The following is a 20,946-nucleotide window of genomic DNA, read 5'->3' on the forward strand; positions in this document are numbered from 1 at the left end:
CTGGAATGCAAGAAATGATTTGAAAACCTGTAAACACATMCATGCAGGACTGGGAACTGTAGTCCAGATGTCTGGCTGTGTAACGAGAGGAAAAAGCATGGAGCATAGGAGGAGGAGGGGGAGGCAGGCTAGGGGGGGACCTGGGAGCCGCCTGCCCATGGTGCTGCCCTCCCTAGGGCTACCTCTGGGACAACAACCAGGTGGTGGTGGAGTGGCTGGAGAAGCACCTGCAGGAGGATGGTGACACCCAGTCGGCCATTCGAGAGAACATCAAGTACCTGAAGCGGGACCACGCTCTCAAGCAGATYCGGAAGTGAGTGGCTGAGGGCGCTCGGGAGCTGCGTCGTGAAAAGCCCCGCGACGCGTGAGAGGTGCTGTTGGCTGCACTAAGGCAACGTCAGCACCTCCCGGGCTGGGAACAGCGCGTGGCCGAGACGAGGCTGATCTTGCTTAGGCTACGAAACCGTCCGACTGGAACGTATTGTTTCTCTGAGCCGTGCTCAGCGGCCGGCGCGCTGACCGTGCTGCAGTGACRGCTGTGCTCTCCTGTCTGCCTTGCAGCTTGGTCCAAGCAAACCCCGAGCTCGCCGTGGACTGCATCATCCAGATGGCTCAGCACATCAGCCGTGCGCAGAAGGCCCAGATCGCCCGTCTCTTATCGACGGTGGATAATTCCAGCCCGTCCTGATCCGGGAGGCTGCAGGGCAACTGCCACAGGGCAGGAGGGGCACGTGGATAAGCTGCTACTCTGAGACCAGGCATGGCTCCCCACCCAGTTACTCGGCCCTTGAGCTGAAGCCTTAGACTCATATCGTGTGCCTAAACAAAGGCTGCCAGTATTTGCATTTCAAGCTATGAAGATGGTCGCTCCATCCATGTGGCAGTCCTGCTGGTACTGAGGCTGGAGTTGATACAAGTTCATTAAAGGGGCAGTTTTGCAGAAGTTAATGTTGGCCTAAACTGGTCCCTGGAGCCTTGCAGCTGGGGACACCCTAGAAGATGGTTTTATAAGGAATTTAAAATCTTTTACTCTGTTTTAATTGCAAGTACTGGCATTAATCTTTAAAGCAAACATCAGTTGGACACATTTCACAAGTGAATGGAGCCAGAAGCACAAATGAAGTGGCACAGGCATCACTAGGGAGTCACGTCAAGGAGGAGGCCTCTGTACTGCTGGGTGTTGTGGCTGGCTGTGTACCAGCACAAGGAAATCTTGTTTAAGAAACAGACTGATGTTTTAAAAACAAACTAAGCAACTGTGAGGAGCAATTTGTGTCATTCTTTCCCTTGTTTGGGGGTGATCAGTAGATGTAATTATGACCAGCTGATGGCCAGGAAAGGACTTGATCAAAGCCATGTCTTCAGCCTCTCTTTTTCACCTGTTGCCAATGAGCTGTGTTTGTAGCTGTTGCAGTGGAAATAGCAGCAGGGCCACCACGATTTGACCAGGACACAGCAGGGAGCTGAACTATCTGTTCCTCTCTTCAGTTTCGTATCCTTTTCTGTCTCGTGCCACAGCTTCTTTGGATGTTTTCAGCCTGTGGCTGCCATGGCCGCAGGAGAGGAAGGAGAACGTGGCTCCGGCTCTGCCTGCCGCAGGACGTCTGAGTGACCCGTTTCCTCCGTTGAACCACGAAGCAGTGGTGAGCTCTTCATCTGCTTGCGACTGTACCTTGTTCCCAGGTGGCCTGTAATCAGTTTGGATCGTGTAGTGGAAGAGTAGGTTGAATCTGTGCTTTCCCATGTCTTTAGCCATGTAACTTGCGKTGTGAGTGCACCATTTCACCAGGGTAGGCTGAGCTTTGCCTCTCGGAGGGAGATGGGGAAGCGTTACGGCAAGGAAAAGCACAGGCGCCTGTTCCAGGTGCCGTGCCGGCGTTTCCGTGATGCGGCAGTATTGCCCACCTACCTCCTCGGTCCCTTTTGAGCAGATTGAAGGGAACGGCGGTGCTCGCTGGGCCGGGGGCTCCTGCCAGTGCCCCGGGGAGGCTTCTCTGCTGTGGAGGTGAAAAGGGAGCTATTTGAATGCTTTCTGGTTTGAAAGGTGTTACTGCACTTTGTCACGGAAAGGAGGGTGCGGAAGCTCACTGTAGGCTGGAAACATCCAGCCAAGGTACTGACAATAAAGTGACCACGGTTCTCAAGGAAAGTTTCCTGACTTCTGTTTCTTTTGTTGTTCTATAAAACATGGAGGATCTGAGAAGTGGATCCAGAGCAGAGATCTCTGCTGCTAAGTGTAGTGCTCTTCCCTGGAGGGCAGAAACGATTTCTGTGCAGAGCATCCCACCCCACCTTTGAACTCCCTAAACCAGAGTCTTTCCATGAATTTGGGTACAGAGGKTTTTTTTTTCAGGAGGATGTTAAGTGGAAAAGAATCTATGCATTAAATACTTGTAAAATGTTATTCTTCTGGTAGAATTGAGCCAGGAAAAAAATCAGAGACTTAGCAGCACTTCTGTCACATGGAGAGTTCTGTAGGAAACGTAGCGCAGTGGCATTTCATTGCTTCCTGAGTATCCAGTGGAAAGGAGCAACGCTCTGGGGGCTGGGATCCCTGCAGTTTAATTTCTGGCTTGCTGAGTGAAATGAAACAAGTAGCTCAGCTTTCTATGACTTTCTTTTCCACCTGTAACAGAAGGCTAATACCCACCCTAGCCCTTAGCTTGAACACAGTGGTGTGTCTGTAAATACAATGAAACCAGCAGAGGAGAGGTGATCTTTTCAAAGTAAGCCCTTACTTCCGTTTGCAGGGAGGTGTAACAAATGTTTTGTGAATGGATGAGATGCTTTTCTTTTAGTGGTGGCTTTTAAACTTGCCTTATGTTTAAGAGAAGAGTCTGCTCCTTCTCAGCACACTTGGATAGTAGAGCTGAAGTCAAGCGTATTTGAGCTCTGTCCATTCCACAGAACAGTTGGGGTTGGAAGGGACCTCTGGAGATCATCTAGTCCAACTCCCTGCTCATGCAGGGGCACCTAGAGCACGTTGCACAGGATCGCGTCCAGGTGGGTTTTGAATATCTCGAGAGAGGGAGACTCGGCAACCTCTCTGGGCAACCTGTTCCAGTGCTCTGTCACTCTCACAGTGAAGAAGTTTTTCCTCGTATTCAGGTGGAACTTCATGTGTTTCAGTTTAYCAACATTAGTAAATTGTGTGAAACTATTTCCCTGCTGTGTTAGATTTTGGGTAGCAGTTGCCTAGGAATTACTGTTCGGTGCTGAGCTGCAGTGTGCCTTTTGGGGTGCACTTCTTGACACCAAAGTAATCATAATGCAGCACATTTAGAATGACCCAGGTTTAGTGCTAAGAGATATTTATTAAAAAAAAATTAAGACATTTTAGATGACACCAGTGAACAATCATTAACCACATTTGTTCTTGAACAATAAATTATGACTTGGAGCATCGTGCCATTTTGGAAAAGCTTGCTGTGTTTGTGTGCTTGGGAAGATACAGGCAGGTACATGTTCTAACACCCCATCTTCCCAACATTGATCCTCAGCAAGACGCTATCCCCAGTGGGGCGGCTCCGGCATCCCGCGCCTCCCCGGCTCACAGCAGAGACCTGGGAGGGCGTATGCGGTTTTGTTTCATTGTTGGTTTTTAGTAGATGGACTTAACTCSGTGAGGCTTTCTGTCTCGAACCATACCTAGCCATACTTAGTATGAGAGAGAGGAACTCCTGAGCACCGTGGATATACTATTGGGAAATGACAGACTGAGWAATGCTGTTAATGCACGGGAACAGACAAAACGAAATACACCTCTGTGACCATGAAGTAACACTTATAAGTTGACTAAATGCTAAATTTCAAAGTACTCTTGCAGTTTGCTYTTCATATCTTGGGATATTCAATTTTTTTGCAATTTATATTACCAAATATAAAGCAAGTTCTGACAATTTAAAAATCTACAGTAGAATTAATTTTACTTAATCTTTCTTTCCTAATTAATCCATTATGAATTGGCATGGTACAGTTACAGTATTTGGTCTCTGAATTTTTTTTAAGTATGAGTTTGACAGTATTGAAAGTGCTTATTTAAAAGAAATGTAGTGTAACAAAAGTGATTAAAATCATTGCATTTTTGATTATGARTAACTTAGTTGATGTAAACCAGGTTACTGCAGCATTTAAAAAAATTGAACAGTGCTCAGTTTACATAATTTTTCTTCACAACAATAAATATAAATAAATTTACAAATAGTAATACTGCCTAGCACAAGAACAGACAGAAGCACAATCCACAGGACTATAAACAAATCTATTTCCTTAATCCTAAAAAGGCATAACTCCTACAACATCTAGCCAGTGATCAGTTTAATAATTCAGCAGTATCACTTCATCCATGGGGCAAAGACTTTGTTTTTAAACCTAGATATGACAGCTGTTTGCTATAGATTTGCCTTTAATTTTTTTTCTCCTTGTTTTTTTCCTGCCTCATGACAATAAATTAAAAGATAGTTATGTCAGAAAAGTGTTAGTGTTGCAAGTATCTCCAGAAACTGCATGTGATCTTTGTTCAATGGCAATAGTTATTTGGCAATTTAAAAAAAAAAGATACATGTGTGTCGTGATACATAATACCCAGCTTTGGACTCTAACTTGGTGCTGACCAGAGCGTTGTCTTGTGTGTGGTGATTGATCAGTCCGGATCAGTGTCATTAAATGTGTTTACCTTAACTGGACTAGTTACATTCCAGTAAAGGCTCCTACTGACTGATGCCTTCCAGATCCTTCTAACAAGCTCACCAGTCCTGTATCACAACTGTCCATGTCCCTTCCTCAGTCTTGGCAGGGGTGAAAGGGATTCTACTGGTTTTATTTTGGCATCACATGCTGTGTCCCAGTAAATAGCCAACACTCTGCAAGTATCTGCAGGAGGAGCTGCTTTATTGCTTTTTAGGGGCCAGTTTCTTCTGACCTTTCAGTTAAAGGTCCATGGAATGGTGCAAAGCTTAGAGCAGAGCGATGGGTTTGTTGCCTTGGGTGTTCATGTACTGGGCTGATGCTACGTTGTCCAGTGTCGTGTAAGTTGTGTAAAGGCCTGTGACCTGCAAGTCTGAGAAGGAGTGATCGCTGCCACTGGAGACAGGGGTGAGGCCAGGAGTGCCCAGGTCACAGTCTGAGAAGTGAAGTGGGGAGTTGCTGAAGGCACCCAGGGCATCAAGGCTGAAGCTGTCATCTTTCATTTCCTCCCATATGTTACCTTTAAAAGATTAAATTCCAGTCACAATAGCACACCCAGCCCCCCCAGCTGTGTGTGTGCAGGGGCTCAATCCTTAACTGAAGGGCTTTACCTGCTGCTTAGAAATGATGATGCTTGGGGATGGTATCTTTTGTAGTACAAAAACAGTAAGAGTCTCTGGCCCCCAAGGGGAGTCGATACCTTTCCTGACAGCATCTASCCAGGCTGTCCAGGCTAGGCATCTCCATAAGACTCCTAGCAGTTTTGCTTTTACAAATAGAGAAAACTATGGCACAAGTGAAGCTGTGGTTCCCGGGGGCAGAGAGGGATGTGGTGTCCCAAATGCAGTAGCTGGGTGTCCCTGCATACTTCTGCTGTAGTRCTTGCACTTGTACCACGAGGGCTTTCCCTTCTCACACAGGGCAGTTGCGCTGAGGAAGGCCAGAGAAGTATTGCTGCACAGGCCAGCACCCAGCACAAGTTCTTAGCTCGATTATGTCCCACCCCAGCACATYCTGCTGAGGCCCCTGGTTGTATGTTCAGTTGCATACTGTGTTCAGCTGTATACATGTGCAACGACATACTTGCATAAACCGTGCCCTCTCCTACCCCAGCTTGCTTCTCCCATACCTTGCAATGCAAAATCCATAATGCTTGGATCAAGAGCGTCCACCTCAGTGTTCATGTCTGCTGTCACGTTCAGGAAGTCGGGAGGTGCGCGGCCCATAGGAYGGTGGGGAAGAGGGCTGTGGTTTATGTCGGGCAGAGTGTGGAGAGGCGGCGTTTGGGCAGGTGCTGGTGAGTCTGGGGCGATGCGAGCCTGCGTCTGGATCTGGTGATGCAGGGGGATGGACTGCAGTGAGAGTGTCATGATTGGCTGGGAGATGGAGATTCTGCCTTGTGCTGCTGCCATGTGGTTCAGGGTAGAGACCTCAGACTCTGCCTGTTTATCAGCCCGCCTGCAGCTCTCAGGTCTGTCAGTGATCAGCTTGTCTAGCTCCTCTGTGTAAGCAATACCAATTCCCAAGGAAGAAAAGAGAAAAAATTTAACCTGTTTGTTCAAGCAGGGCCCCACCAGAGCATTTCACCAGTGAGCATAGCCACCCGTTACACTACAAAACTGAGAAAATAGACAGTGTCTTTCACTGCCTGAAAAGCAGCACAGAAGGCAGGCTGTGACTGTTCAGAGAGCAAAGAAATGCCACCTATTTCCTTGTCCTTAGTCCTAATCAACTTTTATGGTTAGCCCTAACTGAGCCAAAGAAACAATCACATGAGCCACCAGGCCGCTACCAGTGATAGCTGACCTGCAATTGCTAAACTAGGGYATCCTTATTAGGTAACCTTCAGGATGGGATACTCCGAACTCTGTTGTATCTTAAATAATATTTATACAAGAACTTTTTTGTCAGTTTCAATAAAACTAGCTTTAAAGCAAAGTAGAACATTATTTASTTTTGACTGTGTTGCAAATTTTGCAGCAAAAACTCCCATTGATTTTGTCAATATTGAGCTCTTGAAAGCTTCAAAAATATGTTTCTTAATAAATGAGAAAATTTTGCAGATTAACAAGCAAAAAAAAAAGATTTATTGAAATGTGATGCTATTAAAACTAACATTGGAGGTAGCGTAACTCCTTAGAAGGCTCTGGATATGCTAGTTATGTTAGAATGGGGGGGAAAAAAGACAATCTATTTTGAAGTTGTGGATGTATTTACACTGTGAGCCTCCAAAAATAACTGTCAGTTCAGTTATCTCCTCCTGATAGCCTCTATTGCTTTGTTGTGTAGTCTTTGGCCAGCAGCCTCCATGTCTGCAGCAGCAGCGACTTGATTCAGTGTGGAGCACAAGTGCTATTTCAGCTCAGCAGGCCTGAGGAAAAAGCTGTTGCAAGGCCTGAGAGCTCTCTGCTAGCCAACCCTGTTCCACATAACTTAAGATTAATGCATTCATGGCCAAACCATGTTTTTTTTTTTTTTCTCTCTCTCCTTGTCTCATACAAGTAGCTAAAGCATAATACGAGCCCTACCTGGGTTAGCCATGCTCCTGTGAATAGCAGCTAAGTCCTTCCGCTTCCACTTCTGCATCTCCTCTTCCATCTTGTCAATCTTGGCAGGGTTGAGAGCCCACAGACATCCTTTGCGGGAAGTGCCACTCATCTTGTTCTCCACCTTCTCAAAGCACTTATTCAGGGACAGATTGTGGCGTACAGAGTTCTTCCAGCCATCAGGTGCTGTCTAAAGGACATAGAAAGATGTTAGCGAAATAGGCACAAAGTATGAACAAAGTATTCGTGATGTTCTGCTTTTGTGTTGGAGGGGTATGCATACCTTGAAATAGGGGAAGTGCTCCTTCATGAAGCTGTAGATCTCGCTCACTGGGAGACTGCCTGTTTTGCTGTTCTTCAGTGCCATTGCAATCAAGCAACTACAAGACAGAGAATCTCAGGAAACAATAACAGGTTGTATATACCTAGCCATCATGCCTTTTTCTGGTCCAGCAACCTTGTAACCATCTCTGTTAAGACGTAAACATCTGGTTGAGCATGGGTTTCCTACAGTGCTTTGCTTCCCCAGGCAACCATATCAGTCAGCTTTCAAGTGTTCAGAAGTCACCCTGTGATCCTCCAGATTTTATTCTTTTGTGATTGCTCTGTGCTGATGTCCAGGGACGAGTTTGTTCATTCTGCTTCCCCATCCCTCAGCTACGGCTTCAACAGAACTCTTGGATGGAGGATTGGGTTTTGTTCCCTCGAAAGGAACCAAATGCACTTGTGGTACCATATCTGCAGCATTTAAAGCCATCCTGGCACAGTCTGGGCAACACACTATGCTGTTCTCTACTCACCTATATGAATAGATGGGCTTGGGGTAATGCTTGGGATGCAGGTCTTGGGCAGAATGAGGAGCCAGGCGGGGCTGAGAGTAGTGTGGCTGGGTCCCATAGGATGTGTTATAGATTGCTGCTGGATTACACTGCATGCAGGAGGAAAGAAGCGAAATATCAGATATGGAATGGCTATGGGTATACAGATTTAGGGTTTTTCTTCTTCTAATATAGTTCTAGACACAATCTTTGCATGTACTTCATGATAGATCACAAACAAGTAACAGTACCTGTTGTGTRCTCTGTGCTATGGCAAACACTTGCTGTGAATGAGGAGGAGGGAAGAGCTGTTGCTGCGTTTGTAAACTAGGCGATGGCTGCCCACCTACAGTGTACTGGCTCATCTGTTGAGATAAAGATAAGAGACACGTAAGTCTTGAAATTACCATCATATTTTCCTAATAGGTGTTGCAATAATAAGCCATCACAGCCTGCTCTTACATTTGCTCCATGTGTTGAAATAGAATTCAGTCCCAGAATTCCCTGTGGCAGGCTGGCCTGGACATGAATCATTGCTCCGGATGCTCCTGTCGAGTGCATATTGCTTGCTACAGGACCTATTTTGGAAAAAGCAAATGCAATGAATGTTCACATGAAAATATACTTCAGGAAAGTAGGCTGGTATTCATTTTTAATGGATGCAGTTGAACACAGCTAAGCTCTGGAGTGGATAATCACACCTCTATAGAGCTTTCCATCCCAGAAGAACCCAGAGTATTTCACAGATTGCAAAGATGACATCAGCTACTTCTAAAACGTGTTATGCAGGGAGAGAAAGATGACAGCTGTTTAACAGTCAACAGCGGTGTTACAGACGTAGTATCTTACAAAAGAAAAAAAACTTTATTCAACATGACCTGTACTCTAGAAGGTTTTCTATTCTAAAGCAAGCAAGATGATATACTGAGCTCTCTCAGCAGACTGCCTTACGGAACAAATGTGTGAGTATTCAATGTTCATTGAACGCCTTTCAACGAACATATGCTGTAAGCCTGTATGAAGCAAACAGGTATGGGGTAAATGAGATACTCTTAATTTTATCAACATTGAAACAAACAAAAAAGATTGATTACTTAATTCCAAAGCCGCTGAAAACCTCTGAAATGCAAGTCTTAAATACCTTGGCCCATACAAGATAACAGCAACTATACTGAGGAGAAAAGTCAATCAGATCCTAAGATCTCTGTTGTGACTGCTAGGACTCCCTGCCCCATGAAATAAAAGGAATATACCAATGATATTCTTACCAGAAGACAACAGGCTCCAGGTCTTTTTGCAGGAAGYGAAATATAATGTACTAAAATGAATCTACAAATAGGGAAGCTAATACATGTGGAGGAAAAGAAAGGGGTAGTAGGCTGTGTCATTTAAATAGCAGCCACTTAACATCCTAACAGTTTACCTGTCTGTTGTAGCATTGCATTCTGGGCGCCAAGGCTAAAATCCATGCTTCCACTGGTCATCGGTTGTAACCGAGGAACATCAACAGATGTCAGCCAYGACAAGGACTGTAAGTCACTGGGGAGGTCATCTTCACTCAGCTGGGAGGGGTCCGAAGCTAAGAATCTGGAAAATAGCATGAAAGGTTGGCAAAGAGCAGAGGTGCTGCTAGACTGTCCCTGGTAAGAAGCAAGATGCCTAAGCTCCCACAGACCAGCGGGACAAATGCACCAGACTTGGGAGTTCAGTTGTGGCCTTTTGTTTCAAGCTAGCTAGTTGTTGTGGTTTACTTTTTGATCATGAATTTCTTTGTACAATTTGAAACATTTTACTTAAGACACATTGAAGTGTTTCTAATTTGAACCAGGACCAGTTTAAGAGTCTCTTGTAAGCAGGTCTGCCAGTAACTAATACAGCTGTGAGCTGAATGTTATGCAATGTGTATTTCTCCTCAGCAGAGAGACTTATGTCTTTCCAGGACTGAGCTTTAGAGACTGAATCTGAGTGATTTATATGCACCTTTTTCATTGTTTAAAACAGGGAGGAGGAGAATTAATGCAGTACTTCCATTGAAGTTAAATTCATTTGAGAAACTTAAAACCAAATGAAAAAAACAAGTAGGAGAATCTAAAGAGGTTCTTTGTCTGTTAGCAAATGGATACTGCAAGGCCAAATTTGACCTGGTTGTTAAGATAACATAGAAACACACTGCTCATGAAACTTAAGACTAATGCAACCACTTCCACAACATTAAAAAAAAAAGAAAAAAAAGAAAGAAAAAAAAAGAAAAATTCTTGTGCAGTATTTGTAGAGGAAGAAGGCATGAGAACCTGGAAGAGAAACTTCCTTGAAACAAATCCAGCTGATTCATTATTTTCATATTTGTCAYGAATTTCCACTTGTTCGGCCTCAATGTGGAAGCAGATTATCACAATTTTTAACRTTAACTTTGCATTAACTTTGAAACACGACAGCCTTGGAAGAATTTTCTGTGCCTGGATCCTCAAGAACCTGTATATCCTGCTGTCTTGGACACCCGGWGAGAAAATTTCCCAGACGCTGCATCCCTTTGTGGAGACTTGCGGCATATGGAGATTTGCTGCATAATCAAAACTTTACAGAATGAACCGTTGGTCTCTCCCATTCAAATACATGAAGTAATTGATACATAACAAGGATCCAYGAAGCATATGAAAATAAGTATTTTAGTCAATCTTTATGTACTAAATAATTAGAATGAAGAGCTAGTGACCGAATACACAACAACATCCAGCCTAGCTCTCGCTGACAGAGCCAAGGCATAACTACGACAGACATCGTTTGGTTGAAAGTTCTATCTTGACATGTTCTGCACGCTCCATCCCATCTGTCTTTGTTTTGCTTCTGGTAGTGTGTGTGATACCAAACTGAAATATTGAAATATATTTGCATTACTCATAAGGTCTTGTGTATTCAAAACTCTAAAGTCAAAGAAAGATTTATCGCAGGTGAAGGGCTAAACCATTTTCACCTATGTTAAACAGTATTACCAAAGTCATGGGTGTCTTGAGGAGTAAAGCACTAATTGGAAGTAATCATTAGATAGCCCAGGGTAAACCCAAAGGGATTCAGRTCCAGAAAAACATGTTTCTCTTTCAGAAGAACATAGTTCAGTTGAATGTTGTTGATTCTGCTTGTAAAGCAGACTTTAAAGAGCTCTCTTTTGGATGTGTTAAAGACAGCTGTGTGGTGCTAATATGTGTTCTTTGCCAAATGATGGTGTAGAAGCATTAAATAAATCTGGTCTCTTGCTGAAGCATCTTTTATGCTTTACATGAGTCTAAACCAGCTTAAAAGAACAAGCCAGAACTCTAGTGTCTAGCTGACCAGGAGCTTTCAGCTCCTCTATTCATGACTTCCAGAAGCACATATCAAAGTTTTCTAAACTATTATCTGGGAGTTCTTTTAAAGCAGAATGTAATTTATTTGTTTGTAAAAAGATTTTTAAAGGGAAGGGGGAAAAAAGGGGGGGGGGAGAAAACACATGAGCAGGAGCCAAAACCTCAAATCCTGGCCAAAAACATCTTAGAGTCTCTTCCAGCCTACCCCGTTTGCTTTCTCCTACTGTAGTTATAGTGCAATAATTAGCATTGCCATGGTTACCACTGTTCAGTTATTTTGTGAAGCTTGGGACTTAAATACATAAAAAGAACATCAGGTGACTGCTCTCCCGGCCCAGAGATTGGCTGGCTTGGAAGTAAACAAGAGCATTAAATGATTTGAAAACTGGGCAGGCTCATGTCGTTTGCAACAGTTGGCCCCGCGCATTGTAAGCCGATAACCCATTGTGGGGCGAGCGACTGTTGCGGGGCGGCACGTGGCCTCCATTGTTTTGGGGATTCCTCCTTAATTGTTTTTTCCCCCTCCTCCTTTTTACAAACTTCGCATTAATCTGGCTGAATGACAGCCAACACACAACATGCGCGCACATGCCATCTGGCACCCTGGGCCCTGCCAGCCCTTCCAGACAAGTCGGCTTCTGCACCAGGCTGCGGGGTCAGGGGGCGGCGAGGGTCAGCACCCACCGCACACGCCTCCCGGCAGCCGCATGCCCTCGCCCCACGCCGTGCCGCCCGCTCCCTCGGGGCCCCCGAAGTCACAGCCACCGGCAGGGCCCTTCCCACGTTTATGGCGCTGGGAAGCAGATACGGGCCTCTGCTTTGCATTAATCCGGAGCAGCTCCACGAAGAGCTCTTTCGAGGAATCCCGACGGCTAGCGATATGCTTGGGACACTTAGATGCCATSAGAAGCTACGTGCCGGCCTCCTACTTTCCAGTTAGCATCAGGCAGCGTATCCTGTTCAGCATCCTTATTGTACAGAACCACGCACCTCCCTCTTGCACAAACCGCGTGGATCCAAACGGTGATGAGGAAGGTGACTGCATTTTCAAATTGATACAGAAGTTATTAAGCTCCCTGATAAACAGGTATGAAGATACATTAAAGAATAACAGCTGGAGAGGGCATGTGAGCCAGCTCCTTTTCTAAGATGAAGGTGTTTTCTTCCCTTCTCCATCCTAGCATGGCATGGTTTGAATTTGAGTTCACAGTTCTTTTTATATTACCTCTGACTCTCCATTTTATAGAGTCATAGAATCAGTAATTTATACTGTTCTTTTTTTTTTATATATATATAGACTCATTAGTTCCCATTGGTAATGAGGGAAAAAAGTTTATTTTATCAAAGTAAAATGAATATTTCATGTTAAGGGATTATTCTTCAGGTTGTCTTCCAAACCAATGCTTTAATTTCATCAACCTTAAAGAAACATTGCTTAAAGTATGCCCATAGCTGCCTGACTGTGGTGGTTCAAATRCCCAGGTACATTACGTAGCATAAAACCAGCTTATCTTACAGTATACAGGCTCAATGTGCATCCCACTTTTACTGAAAAATGCTAATCTAACTGTCTCCAGAAAGACAGCTATACACAGTAATACCTAGCATTTTAATCTCATAGATTCAATCTTTCTGACCTGAAAAAATTGCCTGTGCCAAGCTAACTACAAGTATCTGCATACAGACTGTAATATTGTGTACTTTGATTCTATTCCCATCCACCATCCTTTTAGTCTCACATTTGAGGGTAAACATTAGGAGTCAGAGATCCTGTCTTCAGATGGGTGTGCACAGCCCCTGGCACAATGGGGCACTGTAGTAAAAGCAGCCATTTCCTTTCAATGCATGTAAATGAGATAAATAGTGATACGCTATAATTAATGCACACTACTGAAAATGTCCCCAGCTGCACATTCCCCAGGGCTGTCTGGTGTACATGCTGAACTACTAAGCGCCTATGCATAAAAGGTTACCAAATGTGTAGTAAATACAATTCTTTTTTTTTTTTTTTTTTTTAAAAAGTGGTGGTGAAATTTTGCAACCCCATTTTTACCCCTCTTCTTTCAAATCTCTACAGAAGAAAATATCCATTTCTGTGCTAGAAAGGCAAATGCACTAGTAAGAATCCAAACGACGTTGGGGATTTATGCCTCAGTTCTCATCTACGTATCAGAGGATGCTGGCCTCCTCTGAGAAGTGCTTTGAGATCTAATAGTAAGTGATACAGAAATGCTGAATGGTAGCATTAGTCATTGCTATCTGCTCTATCACAGACCGCCCAAAGTATTTATCTAATCATGGAAATAGATCTTGGCCACCAGCCAGACCACACAATCAARGTTTCTGCATCCAGAATCAGGAGCAATACCTATCAAAAGGAATTACCTTTCCAGACCTCCTTATGCTGTGCTTCAGACCCTYCTGCCCTGCAGTCACTGAGAAATTGGACTTCTGCATTAGTTGCACCTATAACCAAACTCACTAGAATCTGTCAACAATGCAAAAACGTTTGTTAAACCCGTCTAAGGCTATCTCTATTTCCTTTCAAATACATATTGGTAGCACATTTGCTATGCAGGAACAATTGAGGATTTTGAGGAGATATGAACAGTACAACTAGCTATACAGAATGACATTTAATTCTTGGCATAGCCTTGCAAACATATGCAACTAACATCAGAATTGAATTTGGATCTATATTATAGCTCTGACTTTACCATCTTTTCTCATGTTGAGCTATTCAGGATCTAATGCAGTTCATTACTGCAGCAAACACTGACAAAGTGAACTATCTACTTCCACACTTGCAAACTTCAAGACAAACWTACAGAAGTTGTGTGACAAACTTACGACAAGAGAGATCAGGAACCATCTCTTCAATGCTATTATAGAAGAGGCTGCTGAACAAGTTTGTTGAGACTAGAAGAAAGCTTGGTAATGACCAGCATACCCTAAGATATTTTATCTCCAGATAGTTTAGATAATAACTGGGGGTTACACTTTTTAACATGGTATCTAGCATTGCATATTTGTGTGTATATGGCACCATTCACACTTCAAAGGACACTGCTTCTTTGTGCTGGCGTCTGTCTCTAGAAGATGTAAAACATTCAAGCTGGTTGATGTTGTAGGGTGACTCCAATGCTACAGGGTCTCTCAAAGGGATTACTACTGCATAGTGGCAACTCATAATTAAGGTTGTTCTAAATAAAGTCAAGCTGAAACATTATGGTTGCATTTGGCATAGTCAATTTCAACCATTCTGTTCGGTTGTCCCTCACTTAATGGACAATTTTATTGCCATTGCCAGTGCTGAGCTTTTTGTCTGTGCTTAAGTAATTCAACTGTTCAACAGATAGGAGTAATCAGGGATGATAGATTATTAATTAGCTGTTTGCAATGGCTTATCCCCTGTGAGTGACAAAAAGGAAGAATCCTATGAAAACCTCTTCTTGAAGTYGTTATGAGAAACTTCTCTTTTGTTTGTGATTATATAACATCCTTAAAACTTACACGTAACACAACACATGGCAAATATTTGTTTTGTGATTTTTCAGCTGTCTCTGTGGTGAGAACTGTTCTCTGTCTTATTAAAAGGAGTTAACTTTGCTGTCTCCTTTTGCTCCTCATTCCATCTGTTCTGCTCTTTTCCTGTACACACTTCTGTTGGCCCTTTCCTCCTTTGCAGGTGCTTCCCTACACTAGATTCTGTTTTCCACACTGTATAACCATCTGCCTCTTTCCGCTCATATGCTGGTTCCTCTGCTGTTTACTAGCTAGCAGCTCTCTCACTCTRCTGGTTTCAGTCTCTGAATTCATTTTTTCCTCTTTAAGGTCACACTGCCTTTCCAGTCCCAGATTACTAGCCTGCCTTTCTCCTTCCTGCCTTCAAGTTTTTAGTAATGTCTGGGGTCACTGGATATAAGAACATAAATCAGGCAGCTTTCCAGGGGCAAATGGAAAGTCCTTCATCAACTACAGCTTACAAAACTTTGGGTTAGATGATCTAAAACTAGTGAGGAAAAAAGCAAACAACATCATTACTGTCAGGTGTTGCTGTTCTCCTTTTGTTACATCGTGGTTCAGATGAGATGATGATGCTCCAAAAACCTGCTGCAAAGGTGCTTATGCTCTAACAGAATTGGCTGTAGATGTGCTCTTGTAGACTTGTATACGTTTCAGCTCTGAGTTGCACAATATCTCATTACATCATTTTGGGGTGAGATGAGGGAAACTGAATTACAAGTGACCTACATGATTTGCTTAAGCCTAACAGGAAGTTAGCAGCAATGCCAGCATTGAACTCCCAGGCACTGGCTCCCYGCTGTGCTCTGCCCCCATAGCCAGCCCTTTTCCCTGCAGGTTAAGATTTGCAATAAGCAGCCAGTACCTCACTAGACAATGTCTTGTTAAGAAACAAAACCAAAAAACCTCTGGCATGCCAAAAATAAACTTCTTTATGCGAAAATGTGATGAAATATCTGGTGCTATATGAATGTTTTCTGTGAAAGAGATCAATGTTGTCTACTGAGAAATTGTTTTTCCTTTAATATTGTCTCAGTTGCTGCTTGGTAGCACTGAACTGATTTACTTGCCTAGGAACTTATGTGATTACACCAGCGTTAAAGCTATATGAAATATACTATCCTTTGTTTTGCATTATGGCGAGCATCTATCTCCCCTGTGTTAGTTGCTGCTGCAGTCATGCAGCAGTTCTGCTCTTCACACATGAGAYTTTTTTTCATGTTAAAACAAGAATGTGCCACAAACATCTGAGTTTTCCTCACAGGAATGCTGAAAAAAAAAATCYAAWTTCTTTTTCTGCTTTCTTGTTTTGAACTGGAGTTAAGCTCCTTTTAGGAGATAATCTACAAACTCAGTTCTGATTTCCCTGGAAAYMAAATAGTCTCAGAAGCTTACAGGATAGTGCCTAGATACAAAACAGTCATTTCTAGCTCTGTCAGTAACTGCAAGACAATTTGAGGAGCAAGGGCCACAATATTTTATTAATACTGATTAGCACATTTCACGAGCCACATAGGAAACAGTTGAGCTAATCCACTTAAATCAATCCATAGTGGCCTGAGTTTGACTGATTCCTAGGAGGTTTCTCACATTTTTTTGAAAGAATGAAGCAACTACTGTGATGAAATTCCTCCGACACTTCGAGCCATTATCTCACTCCCTGTCAGACACACATGATGTCAAGGGAATGGACACTGACATTTTCTTCAGGAACAATTATGGTTTTRTTAGTTATGCATTTGTAACCTTTTGTCTGCAGAAGTTTACTTTATGCAAACTCCCAGACTCCATGCATCGCCAGCACTGACTGTCAAAAATACCGACCTGTAGCTTGCTCTTCAGAAACCAAAGTTCAGTACCAGATGCGAGACTACCACTTAGGAGAGCTAAAATATACTGTGTGTTGTAAAAGACAACAACTTTCCATCTTTTTCACTGTAATGCAGTTATGTCTAGAATGCATGGAACACAGTGGCTGCATGTTATAAGCAATTTATATACATGACTCAACTATATACATGACTAAATGTTCACAGATTTTCAGGCATTTACTGCCAAACTTAGGGTAATTGCTGCATCAATGATTATCAAAGAAAGTAAAATCATACCTAATTAGGACAGGAACTGAAGAATATCTTGCATAAAGTAATTATCACGGCAAAAATTTAATCAGAGTATCTAATATCTAAGGGACACTTAAAATGACAAGACAAACATAGCCTATTAATATGTTGAATGATTTATGATTGAGTAACAACTCCTGACTAGTGAYGTTTATTTAAAACTTATTTCCCATCTAGCATGAATAGGAAATGCACTGCAAGGCCTTCAAAATACTACATAAGGCTATCAACTGTAAATATATAACAGTAGAAAGTTACAATACAATAAAAAAGAAAAAAGTCTTTATAGAGAATGTTGAACTGCAGAACATGCAGTTAATGCATAGATCAGCTAGATGAATTAACTTTGCATTGCAATAAAAAGTAATGTTGTTTCTTCAAATAGAATTATTCATTTTAGTTAGTTATTTCTTTGAAAATATAAATGCCTTATCAATAGATAGGGTATTGATTTGATTCTTTACATTTTTATTTTCATATATGCCAAATAATACATTTCAATTTACTCTTTCTTCCCCTCTCAAATGACCTGTTTTTTGTGCCATGATTAATTATATAACATATAATAAATCACACATGACTGTATATAGTTTGGAAATGAGACAGTAACTGAGGAAAAAAAGTATATTGTTGCATTTTAAAAGCAAGGATGCTGGAGACAGCATTAGGAGACAACAATACTGTATCTTCTTTGAGAGAGTTTACAGGTATGTCCCAAATTTCCATCAATGTTATAGTAAACTTAGTCCAGGCCCACCTTGGCCAGGCCAAAGGTAAACTAATATTTCTTTTTACTTCTCACCTGCCTCACCTTCTCATCTGTCTTGCTAAAGACTTGCATACTAAATCCGATTCTGTACTTGTATACATAACAGTAGATCTTTTACTTCTCTTGCATCAGTTATGAATGCTGAATCAAACTGGACTGCAAGATGATACATTGCAAAATTCAGCAGAAAATAGTTTGAAGAGTACTACATTCATGAGCTGAAAAACTTGGTTTATCAAAGATAAGCTCCAAAGCTATTGAAGACCATGGGAGCTCTCTGCTGATGTAGTACTCTTTGAGTTGGCTCCTGTAACTTATATAGACTTTTGCTGAAATAACCACAAGTGCACCATTGCATAGTAAACTTGTACTTTGCCTATTGTTTTGATTAATATCAAAATATTTGTACTAAAATGTTATATTGTTATTATTTCTAATTAACAAGTGTTAAGGGTTTATAAATACCAGCCTGTTAAGACTCTGCCTTTATTCCCTGAAATGTAAAACAAAAGCTTTAGAAATATTTGTCACTACTGCAGCTATGAAAATATAAAAGGCAGCAATATTTTCTTTGGAAGAGTGAGAAAAGCATCTGCTAATATGAAATATTACTTTACATTGATAGCTAGACAGTGACAGCTAAGATTCCATAAGAATATAGGATTGAGGGAAGATATAATGGCCCTTAATCATTCCTAGATAGTATGATGTTCTATATCCCATAGCTGAATCCACGGAAAAGATATTTGTCTGAAACCATTTTATTATTCTGTTCTACTCTGGACTTTGCCTACCAGTCTAATTCTTATCACTACTCTATCTGCCATGTCAAATTTACAACAGATACTTTGAAATAGAGAATTCAAAGATCTGCTAAAATCAGGGAACTTGTTTTTCCTCCTCTTGTCTTTTCTATTATTATCATTATTTTAAAAGAAAAAAATCTCTTAGTTTCAAATATTATGCCTAAATTTCATAAWTTTTTGGTATTTTTTAATTTCATCCTCTGCTTATATGCACACATGCTCTCTCTTTTGAATGTTTCTTCCTGTACACTTACTGGAAAGTCTAGTCTCCTCTAAGTCCAACTGTCCAATTGAAAGACTCTAAGTGAGACAGAAGAGTATTCTCAGCACAGTCCCAGCCTCCTACTCACTAATTGGAGGCCATTCCCCATTTTGTGGAGCCTTGATGCTCCCCCATGGAGAACTCAGGACTGTGGGTTCCAGTCTTGGACTGTGGTGACAGCAGGAGAGTAAACAGAGCTGATAGAATTTGACAGGTCTATTCTTTTCTTAAAATCATTCAGTCTAAAAGATTTTCTTTTACATAATCCAAAGTGTTTTCTCATGAAGTAGGACAAATACAGCTCTGCATTTATGGTGCAATTCAGATTTTATGCATTTTTATCAGAATTTGCCACTATTAAATGAGGTCAAATAATTAACTTTAAAGCTACATAAAAAAATAATCACAAATGGGATAAAAATTTAGAAAACTGGGATCTAAGTTAAGAACGTTTAACAGAATTAAAAGAAAAGCAGCTGACCTCCAAATAAAAGAAGAAACTCTTACTGGTAGTAATATAAATCCTATCTTTCTCAAAAAGATTTTTTTTTCCTGCAGCTATGAGTTAAGACTAGTTCTCTCCATAATGAGGGTCTTTGTTAAGATTGTATGTTCTTCAGGGCACTAATACTGACTTATATTTAAGTACCCAGAAGTCTCTCTCATACACACCCTTTAATAAATACTGAATAATTTCTTTACAAATATTTACATAGCCAACAAAATGTCTAGAGCAAACAGTGCTTTAGTAAACAGCAAAACAGAGTTCCACAAACCTTTCTCCATAGCGGCTTCAGAGAGTATAACAAATCACTTGTTGAGCTGTAAGAGGCTGCAGTGCAGTGTTTGCATTTTGAATAGAGAGGCTGATAGAAGAATACCTGCAGCTGACCACTTTTACCCATAGAAATATGGGAAAATACCCTTAGGCTGGGAAGGAGGTGATAGTCTCCCATCCTCATTTTAAAACAACAACAACAAAAAAAAACCCTCCTCTTGTACTGTAGGAGGTGGGTCATGTTCTGCTATTATGTATTTCATGGAACTTTGCATCATGTGACAAGATGTAACCTAACTTAACCCAGTGCATCATAATTCATGCATAGCTATCTCGTGACTTCTGACAATACTTTTAAATGATGAATGGATATATATTGCTATAGGAAAATTGTCAGAGGCTGTTGACAAATGTAGATTTGTTCCCGTTGATATTAGAACTTTTACATGTGCCAGTGCTTTGGAGTGCTAAGTAATTACTTGTTTTAATGAAAATCTCTTATACTATCTATTGAGCATGATTTTGGCTTTCCCTGACTGCTTCATATCAGTGCAAGATGTGATCTGAAAGTGAACTTTGAAGTAATTATTATTTAACAAGAATAACCTTCTCTGTCAACACACGTATAGCAGAGAGAGAGCACTAGGTCAATCTGAGGCTTTGAAGGAATATTTATCAAACATAATTTAGTATCAAAATACTTTAAACAGGGATATTTGTAAATAAGCAATGCATTGCAACCAATCACCAGCTCAAACATCTAATCCAGAGTGGATTAAAAAAATGCAGTTAACTTTCTTGAAAAGAACTTCTATACGCTTGAACTTATTAGGAAATCACGAGAATCGTTAAAATGACACCGGAAAGCAGGCTGCGATCATGCAGTGCTCATTTTAGAGCCGATAAATGCCTCACCTGTACTCCTGTGGCAAGGGGTGATGATTTTGCCCTGAACTTCTAAGGATTCCTGACATTATGGATGTGATATCACTTTCTATCATCTCCTTGGCAAAAGATTAAAAAGAAAAAAGAGAGAAACATTTATGTAGGTATGAAGTAGCTATCCAGCATTTCAGCAATAGGAAGGGAACAAAATTCTAAAATGTGACAAACCTGGACGATAGGAGGATATAACCGAAGGCAGACTTTGGGTTTTTTTTTCCTCCCCCTTCCCTGTAAGTAAGGGAATCGTTTTTTATTTAGGCCACGCAACGACCTAACGGGTGGGCAGGACGGGCGGGCCCCGGGCGGGCAGCCGCAGCCCCCGGCCGCCCGCGGGGCGCCCGCCGGGG

At 41.8% G+C, this 20,946-nt stretch overlaps 2 protein-coding genes across 3 annotated transcripts in view; one reads left to right on the plus strand and one right to left on the minus strand.

Annotated features, from left to right (window-relative positions):
* ACACB (acetyl-CoA carboxylase beta) overlaps positions 1 to 2,149 on the plus strand; it is a 35,624-nt gene extending 33,475 nt beyond the window's left edge. The window contains exons 52-53 of one of the 2 annotated variants that reach the window (XM_085313498.1): positions 177 to 313; positions 562 to 1,609. In XM_085313498.1, the coding sequence (XP_085169624.1) occupies positions 177 to 313; positions 562 to 688 (264 nt within the window). In that variant the 3' untranslated portion in view covers positions 689 to 1,609. Of the gene's footprint in view, positions 1 to 176; positions 314 to 561 lie in introns of both variants that reach the window. The other variant, XM_085313499.1, reaches the window with a different exon arrangement.
* Positions 2,150 to 4,955: 2,806 nt separating this feature from the next.
* On the minus strand, positions 4,956 to 20,655 carry FOXN4 (forkhead box N4). The gene is made up of 9 exons (XM_085313478.1): positions 20,570 to 20,655; positions 9,474 to 9,637; positions 8,513 to 8,628; positions 8,302 to 8,415; positions 8,033 to 8,160; positions 7,516 to 7,612; positions 7,215 to 7,422; positions 5,816 to 6,187; positions 4,956 to 5,206 (listed from the first exon to the last, which is right to left on the minus strand). Exons 1-9 carry the CDS (start codon positions 20,653 to 20,655, stop codon positions 4,956 to 4,958), a joined length of 1,536 nt encoding a protein of 511 aa, XP_085169604.1.
* Between the last annotated feature and the right edge of the window lie 291 nt (positions 20,656 to 20,946).

The sequence above is a fragment of the Rhea americana genome, unplaced genomic scaffold, assembly GCF_003343005.1.
Source record: "Rhea americana isolate MKP2758 unplaced genomic scaffold, rheAme1 scaffold_389, whole genome shotgun sequence".
Lineage (NCBI taxonomy): Eukaryota > Metazoa > Chordata > Aves > Rheiformes > Rheidae > Rhea > Rhea americana.